We start from the raw sequence: 9,163 nt of genomic DNA, 5'->3' as shown, positions 1-9,163 counted from the left end.
ATAGAAACACGCTTGTGTGGACCATATAGGGATATCCCCACTCGTGGGCTTGAGGGTTGGGGGTTTCACGACGGACAAGCTGCATTAAATGCTGCTACAAGAAAAGTTAGCAAATATGAGATCTTGTACATGGAAAATAAACACTTGTTCATACAATTTGCATTTGATACATTTGGTTTTCTCGCATCAGATGTGGTGGAGCTTCTTAATAGAGTACAACAGATCATGCGTAACAATTTTATATCCCTAGATCTATGGATGTGGTTTACAAAAGAATTTGGTTTTTTACCATACAAAAATGCTTAGTAGTCTAGCTTGTTGCTCGTTTGTCATCTCGCTCTTTATATGATGATAACTTAGATATATTATTATTCTATAAAAAAATCTCTATTAAAAAAAATTAATTTTAGAAAATATTCATTAAGAGCTCACAATAAGTCAAGTACTATATGTTTGTTATCTTTATGTTTTCATATTATATTACACTAACTTATTTTTATATAAACTTTGATATTTACTTTTTTCCTTTCGCGTATATATAAAAATACATAACTGCTATTGCAAATTTAATGCATCAAACCAAAATTTTCAAGTAATAAATTTTAAATAAAAGCCTATTGAAAATTTTGTTATTATATTTCATAGCATCTACTTATAAATACCCTCTTATTTCTCAATTTAATCATTCCACTGGAACCTTTCATTACCTTTCAAATGGCCTTCGTTAGTTGTAGGTTTCTAGTTCTCTTCCTCATTCTCATGGCTTCTTTTTCCTCCCTTTGTCATTGTACGCTCCTTTCTCAGTTTATCTTTCTCTTTCTCACATGCACACAAAAACACATTGATTTCATTATACTGACTTTCTTATTTTATTGTTGTGATTCAGGCACATCAAACATTCTTGATAGAAAGGTGGAGTCGAAATCAAATATTACAAGCGAAAAGATCGTCGTTGATTTTTGCTTTAAATTTCATTGTAATTTTCCCACGGGATGGGAAAAATGTTACTGTTGTACTATATTGAAACCTCAGCCTTGTTGGGTAGACCGTAATGAATGTGTGAAACATTGTGTGACTAACTAAGATATATATATTCGACAATGAATGATAGATATGTAGAAATGGAAATGTGTTAAATTAAAGATATCATTTATCATAACTGTTTTCGGTTTTCAAAGGATAATACATTGCGCATTTGGTCCTCATAAAGAAAACATTCCTAATAATAAAGCATGTCCTTTAAGAATTCCAATTCTTAAACTATCCACAATGTTGATCCCTATTGGCCCATACCATTAGATATCTTTTCAAAATAAAAAAAATAAAAAATAATAGCTAATCTGCCATGAATAGAATCACTCTAGCCTAAGCTGTTTCCTTTTCTGTTATTGATCAGTAAACTTTCATTTAGACAAAATTTCAGTACTGGTCAACATGGTTTTTAAAACAATAGCAACTTAGTTAATCGTATACTAACTAGGGGGTGTTCACCATGCTAAGAAGTTTCGATAAGAATTGAACTAAAACTGTTCCATTATCCTCTAGTTTAGATAAAAATAAATTGACCAAAGTTTATAACTAAAAGGCATCTAAAAAGCTAAAAATAAAAAAATTATGTACACAAATTGTTTTCTTATTCGTTATGATTATGAAAGATCTTTTACTGAGTCCGTTAGGGAGACTGGTAATCTTTGAAGTTTGTCCCGTAGCATATCCGAATTATCTGTTTGGCTTCGGTGGATATAAATTTAACTGAGGGATTATTATAAGAATATGGTTAAGGAGAAAATAGGAAAATTTGTGAAGTGTTTACCAATGGTGTGTAATTGTTATAAACTAAGAATGAGCCTCTCAGTTATTTGTATTCATGTTCAACCTAGTCCGTAAAGCTTCAATCGTTTAAGAGATAGGATTCCATCTAGGCACAGATCCCACTTTTCCAACATATGAAAATAACCCACTCATTATCATGAAGTATGTTCAAGTGCATATATATATATATATATATATATATATATATATATATATTCAAAAAAAGATTCTACGTGTAAATGTTTATAATGGCAAGAAAATAGTTTGGGAAATGTAATAACTATCAACTACTTTTAGCATCTCCAACTCTGAATTTGTCTGACAGTATTATACAACATAAGTGGAAAACATTTTTCAAACATAGAAAACTTGGATTAATTCACAATTCTTCTCGGTATATTTAGGTAACAAATTAATGTTTATGAGAATTCTTTTAATGAAAACACTACTAGAAAACATGGTGTTTTCCTACGGAAAATAGCTACGGAAAATTTCCGTAGCTAATTAGCTACGGAATTGCTACGGATCAGCTACATAATGGGATGCCCTAGTTTGGTAACGGAATAGCTACGGAATAGCTTCGGAATAGCTACGGAAGCGGGTCCGTAGCTATTCCGTAGCTAATTAGCTACGTAATAGCTACGGAATACCTACAGATGCAAATTCGTAGCTATTCCATAGCTAATTAGCTACGAAATGACTACGGAATACCTACGGATACTAATTACCTACAGATTAGCTAAGTAGCTACGGATTAGCTACGGATTTTTCTTATTTTCATTTTTTCGGGCACTAAACGTCGTTTTTTTCGCTTCGTTTTTTTCACACCTCTACTATACATAATTATCTTTATTTTCACCAACATGTAGCTATTAATATCGTTCACAAAGTTGTGTGCACTTTGGGATCAAGTACTTGTTTCACAGTTTAACATTGTAATGCATATACTTTTCATCAACTTGTGATGAATTATGTTTTTATATGTATATTTATACACATGAATGAGTTATGGTATATGTGTACGTGTATATGTGTATGTATATATACGTGTTTGTGAGATGTATGTGAACGTATTCATACGTATTATAGTGTTAAACCATTAAACGAACAATGGATCATGTATGTGCACGCGACTTTATCAATGATATTAATAGCTATAAGTTGGTGAAAATATAGATAATCGTATATAATAGAGGTGTGAAAAAAACGAAGCGAAAAAACGACGTTTGGTGCTCGAAAAATCGAAAATAAGAAAAATCGGTAGCTAATCCGTAGCTAATTAGCTACGGATTAGCTACGGAATTCTAACGGAAAGCATATTCCGTAGCTATTCCGTAGGTAATTACCTACGGAATAGCTACGGAATATGCTTTCCGTTAGAATTCCGTAGCTAATCCGTAGCTAATTAGCTACGGATTAGCTACGGATTTTTCTTATTTTCGATTTTTCGGGCACCAATTGTCGTTTTTTTCGCTCCGTTTTTTTCACACCTCTACTGTACATGGCTATGTATATTTTGACCAACTTGTAACTACTAATATCGTTCATAAAGTCGTGTGCCCCTTCGGGATCAAGTACTCGTTTCATTGTTTAGCATTGTAATGTTTATACTTTTCACCAACTTGTGATGGATTATGTTTGTATATGTATATTTATATACATGAATGAGTTGTGGTATATGTGTACATGTATATGTGTTTGTGAGATGTATGTGTACATATTCATAAACATTATAGTGTTAAACCATTTAACGAACAATGGATCATGTATGTGCACGTGACTTTATCAATGATGTTAATAGCTATAAGTTGGTGAAAATATAGATAATCGTATATAATAGAGGTGTGAAAAAAACGGAGCGAAAAAAACGACGTTTGGTGCCCTAAAAATCGAAAATAAGAAAAATCCGTAGTTAATCCGTAGCTAATTAGCTACGGATTAGCTACGGAATTCTAACGGAAAGCATATTCCGTAGCTATTCCGTAGGTAATTACCTACGGAATAGCTACGGAATATGCTTTCCGTTAGAATTCCGTAGCTAATCCGTAGCTAATTATTTAATTTATACGTTAAACGTATATTATTTTAATTGTTTGTTTGTGTGTTAACCACATTTTTAATTTTTTTTAATATTATTATTATTATTGAAAAAAAATAATGAAAAAAATAATAATAATAGTGAAAAAAAAGTTTTAAGACTTGAATATTGAAAAGAAAATAATAATAATAATAATAATAATAATAATAATAATAATAATAATAAGCACACACATACATACGATATATAAAAAAAAAGTTTTAAGACTTGATTATTAATAATAATAATAATAATAATAACAATAATCGAAAAAAGACAGTGCATAAAATTAATAGGAGACAAACTCAGCAAGGATGTGGCATGCCCGGCCAGATGGTAATTGTGTTGCTTAGTTACGTAGGAGACTCGAGTTCGATTCTTACGCCACCCGTGTTTTTCTTTATTTTTCCAGAAATAAATTAAAAGTACTTGGAGTCTAAACATTTAAGGAAGTGGCATACCCGGCCGGTTGGTAAGACCATTGGTTTGAGACTTGTGAGACTGTAGTTCGATTCCTGCTGCAACATAATTTTTTTTTTTTTTTTTTTTTTTGTTTTGTTGCTGCTGCCGTCTATAACTTTTCTCCCATTTTTCTCCCCTTTTCCTGTCTTCCTTTTCCCCCCTTTTCTGTTTCTTCCCCATTCTCGCATCTCCTTACAAGAACAAAAAAAAAAAAAACCACGCTACAGCATCGCAACTCCCTCTCTCTCTCTCTCTCTGGTGGTCGACGCCCCTTCCTCCTGCACTTTTCCCGTCACCGCCGGTGCTTCTTCCTGCTGCGTTTTCCCGTCACCGAGCCAAAGGTAAACAGTAGTTTTTTTTTTCTTTTTTGTTTCTTTTTAAAAATTACTTTGTTTTAGGTGTAATTTTGTTGAATGTGAGCTAGCAAGGTTGATTTTTTTTGTTGAATATGAGGTTTTAGGTTGATTTTTTTGTTGAATGTGATGTTTTAGGTTGATTTTGGTGTTTAAGATTTGTTAAAATTACTTTCCCCTGCACTTTGTTGAATGTGTGGTTATAGATTTGTTAAATATGAAATATAGGTTGGATTTGAGGTTTTAGATTTGTTAAATATGATATATATGTTATATGAAAAATGTTAAGTTAATTTGTTAAATTTGTTAAAAATGTTAGTTAAATGTTTATATATGGAATTTTAGTTAATTTAAAATGCATATTATGATATTGATCATTTGTTGAAATGTTATGTATGGTTAGTCATACATATTAGATTAAATGGGATGTTACACTATTATATTGAAATGTTATGATTCTAATTAACATTTTTAAATGGAAATGTAGTTTTAGATCAAAATGTTGTCTAATAGAGAATGGATGTACACGAAGAGACTTGATAGTCGTCGTTTGTTTAATCCGCAATGGCCACATTATGTCAATTTGTTTTTGGATTTTGCTTACACGAACGCAACAAACATCCAACGTATTATTAGGGAAGGGGTGGAAGTTTTTGAAATTAGATGTCCGTGTGTGAAATGCAAAAATATTTATTACCACCCGAGAGAATCAGTTTTTAACCATCTTATTGCCCGAGGATTCATGAATGGTTATTCACTATGGTATTTACATGGCGAAAAATATCCAACACTAGAGATTGGTCAATGTTCAAACCCTGAAACGGGTCAACACATTGATAACGATTTTGGTGATTATCGTAGATACGAGGAGATGGTCATCGAAAGCATGCATCAACCCGAGGCTTCTTATTATCAACAAACACCACACAACCCAAATCTTGATGCCCAAAATTTTTATAAAATTTTGAAACAAGCGAGTGAACCTTTATGGGATGGGTGTACAAAAACTTCCACACTCGCCGCGACCACTAGATTATTGGACTGGAAATCACAATCTAATGTTTCAGACACGTCATTTGATAAACTACTTTCGATTGTTAAAGACATTCTACCATCTGGCGAGAAGCTTCCTAACAGCTTCTACGAGACCAAGAAAATGTTGAAGCCACTAAAATTGCCTTCAGAACGGATTCATGTGTGTATAAACCATTGCATGCTATTTAGGGGCCAATTTGCTGATCTGGATCAGTGTGTAGTATGTGGTGAAAATAGATACAAAGACAGAGGGAGGAAAGTTCCTCATTTGGTCTTGACTTACATGCCGATTGGACCGAGACTTCAAAGGCTCTTTTATTCAAGGAAGACAGCCAAACATTTAACTTGGCATGCAGATCATTCAATAGATCCAGAAAAGATGATACATCCCAGTGAAGGTAAAGCATGGAATCATTTTGACACAACATATCCTGATTTTGCAAATGAGACGCGCAACATTCGTCTCGGGTTGTGTACTGATGGGTTTAGTCCTAATAATTCAAATACAACTCCCTATTCATGTTGGCCGGTGTTTATCACTGTTTACAACCTACCCCCTTGGTTGGCTTTTAAACATCAGTACATACAACTTCCATTGATCATTCCTGGGAAGAAGAGTCCTGGACAAAATTTGGATGTTTTTTTACAACCTCTGGTGGAAGAGTTGAAGATGTTGTTCACAGATGGCATTGAAACTTATGATGCTCATCGAATGACCAATTTTCAAATGAAGGTTGTACTTCTATGGACAGTTAGTGACTTCCCTGCTTATGCAATGTTGTCCGGATGGAGCACTCATGGTAATTTAGCGTGCCCATATTGCATGCACCAAACAGAATCATTTCGGCTTGTCAACGGACAAAAACCGTGTTGGTTTGACTGTCATAGAAAACATCTACCCGAAAGACACGTATTTCGAAATGATACGGTTAATTTTTTAAAAGGCAAGAAAGTGAAAGGTCATGAAGTGCCTGTTCCGTACCCAACCGGAGAATATATTTGGGAGAAAATCCAACATTTTCCCACTGTATACAACGGTACACCCTATGGTCCAAATTATGCAAAACCACATGGTTTTGGTATTACACATAACTGGGTAAAGAAGAGCATCTTTTGGGAGCTTCCATATTGGCGTCACCTGTTGATCCGACACAACCTTGATTTGATGCATATTCAGAGGAATTTTTTTGAAAATATGTTTCAGACTTCGATGGGCACCTCAAAGACCAAAGACAATATAAAGGCAAGAGAGGATATTGAGATGCTATGTGATCGACCTATACTAAACCCTATCAGGGACAACAACAGGAAGGCTAGGAAGAATCGTGGAGATTACACATTGAAAAAGGACCAAGTTCAAAAAGTATGTGAGTGGTTGAAAAAGCTCAAATTTCCTGACGGGTATGCATCAAATATAGGAAACTGCGTAAACATCAAAGATTACAGTTTCTATGGTTTCAAAAGCCATGACTGCCACGTGTTTATGCAACGGTTGCTTCCTCTAGCTTTAAGAGGGTTTGTCCCAACAAAGATATATGAGGCCGTATCAGAGATATCTATGTACTTTCGAGTATTATGCTCGAAAACGTTGCATTTTCAGGACATGTTCGATATGAAACGCAGTATTATTCAGACTATGTGCAAGTTGGAGCAAATATACCCTCCGAGCTTCTTTGATTCAATGGAACACCTAGTCATACATTTAGCTGATGAAGCTATTGTTGGTGGTCCGGTACATTATAGATGGATGTTTCAATACGAGAGGTAATCATATGTTTTATTATATATCTAACATTTTTAAAGTATTATGCTCGAAAACGTTGCATTTCCTAACACATCGCCTATACTTTGTAAATATAGGAAACTGGGCATAATTAAAAGAAGAATAAGGAACAAAGCAAGGGTTGAGGGTTCAATAGTCAACGAACATCTAGTGAATGAACTCGCTACCTATTGTTCGTTATATTTTGACCCGACGATTGAGACACGCCATAATCGAGAAGCACGGAATTTTGCACCGCAAAGTCATAATTTTTCTAGTGGAGAAGCTCCACTTAGCATCTTTGTTGTCCCTTCAAGAAGATTATATGAAAAAAGTGGAAAACGACAAGCTTTGACTGATAAAGATTTCCACAAGGTGCACACCTACATATTACTTAACTGTAAAGAAGTTAACCCTTACATTACGGAGTTTGATGAAATGGTCATGAAAACAAATCCAAACGAATCAGTTTCAAATTTAAGAGATAAATACTTTGCTGAATGGTTTGAGGACAAAGTAAGTAGAAATAGTTAAATCATACTGATTATTACCAATGCATCATTAACCAACATAATGCGTATATTTTCACTGTAGGTAATGTATAAGACACCTGATGGAAGTGCTAGACACTTAGAAGTTATAGCTAATAAACCATCGAGACATGCTCATTACTATAATGGGTATTTTGTAAATGGTTATAAGTTTCACACTCAACAATACGGTGAGGGTCGTGACTCGAATGCGAGTGATTTTCACGCCTCATCGTTGCCCCTCATCAGACGACATGGGGAAAAGTTAGTGTTTTCATCATTTAAAGCTTAATTTCTTGGTGTTATAATTATACTTATATAGTTTTTTCAATATTGTAGGTTTGGGGATCAAAAAATCCACAGCGCGTGTATTCATCTCTTTTGGGAGAATTTAGATCATCCGTGGGCCCAGTTCAGTGATATTCCAAATGAGGCTCTTCTACAGATGTTTTCGCGTTTCGGGGTAATATATTAAATACTTGTTATTATATCTTATACTCATTTGTTTTTAGTTTGTATTTTTAAATTTACTTGTTATCTTTTACAGACAATGTATAGGTGGTATTCACAAGAGAATGAGAACATATTTGATGCATTCAAGTGTGTCCTCAAGGATAGATACAGAGATAGGATGAAAGGTATCAGGAAACAATCTGCCGACATGGCACGAAATGATGGGAAATCCCTCCCCCCAAAGTTTTGTAGCTACTATGATGGGATGCATAACTACCGCCCCGAACGCGTACCGGAGACTGTGTGGCAACGTTTGTGTGATGTAACGGATATGATAGATATATATATATATATATATATATATATATATATATATATATATATATATATATATATATATATATATTCAAAAAAAGATTCTACGTGTAAATGTTTATAATGGCAAGAAAATAGTTTGGGAAATGTAATAACTATCAACTACTTTTAGCATCTCCAACTCTGAATTTGTCTGACAGTATTATACAACATAACTGGAAAACATTTTTCAAACATAGAAAACTTGGATTAATTCACAATTCTACTCGGTATATTTAGGTAACAAATTAATGTTTATGAGAATTCTTTTAATGAAAAGTCATTTTAATTTTGGGTCGTGTTTGGTTATGCTTGGAAGTAATCT

The 9,163-nt window shown here is 33.7% G+C and overlaps 1 protein-coding gene across 1 annotated transcript; it reads left to right on the top strand.

Moving 5' to 3' along the window:
• Positions 1 to 4,509: 4,509 nt before the first annotated feature.
• Positions 4,510 to 8,923, top strand: LOC145063809 (uncharacterized). The gene is made up of 6 exons (XM_079011390.1): positions 4,510 to 4,692; positions 5,192 to 7,503; positions 7,600 to 8,017; positions 8,096 to 8,295; positions 8,371 to 8,494; positions 8,579 to 8,923. The coding sequence occupies exons 2-6, from the start codon at positions 5,204 to 5,206 to the stop codon at positions 8,921 to 8,923; spliced, it is 3,387 nt and encodes a 1,128-aa protein (XP_078867516.1). The 5' UTR covers positions 4,510 to 4,692; positions 5,192 to 5,203.
• The last annotated feature ends 240 nt before the right edge of the window (positions 8,924 to 9,163 follow it).

Source organism: Lactuca serriola, chromosome 1 (assembly GCF_051521515.1).
Source record: "Lactuca serriola cultivar US96UC23 chromosome 1, Lser_US96UC23_V15, whole genome shotgun sequence".
In the NCBI taxonomy this organism is placed as follows: domain Eukaryota; kingdom Viridiplantae; phylum Streptophyta; class Magnoliopsida; order Asterales; family Asteraceae; genus Lactuca; species Lactuca serriola.
Note: the sequence above shows the minus strand (reverse complement) of the source record. Positions and strands in the feature narration are given on the sequence as shown.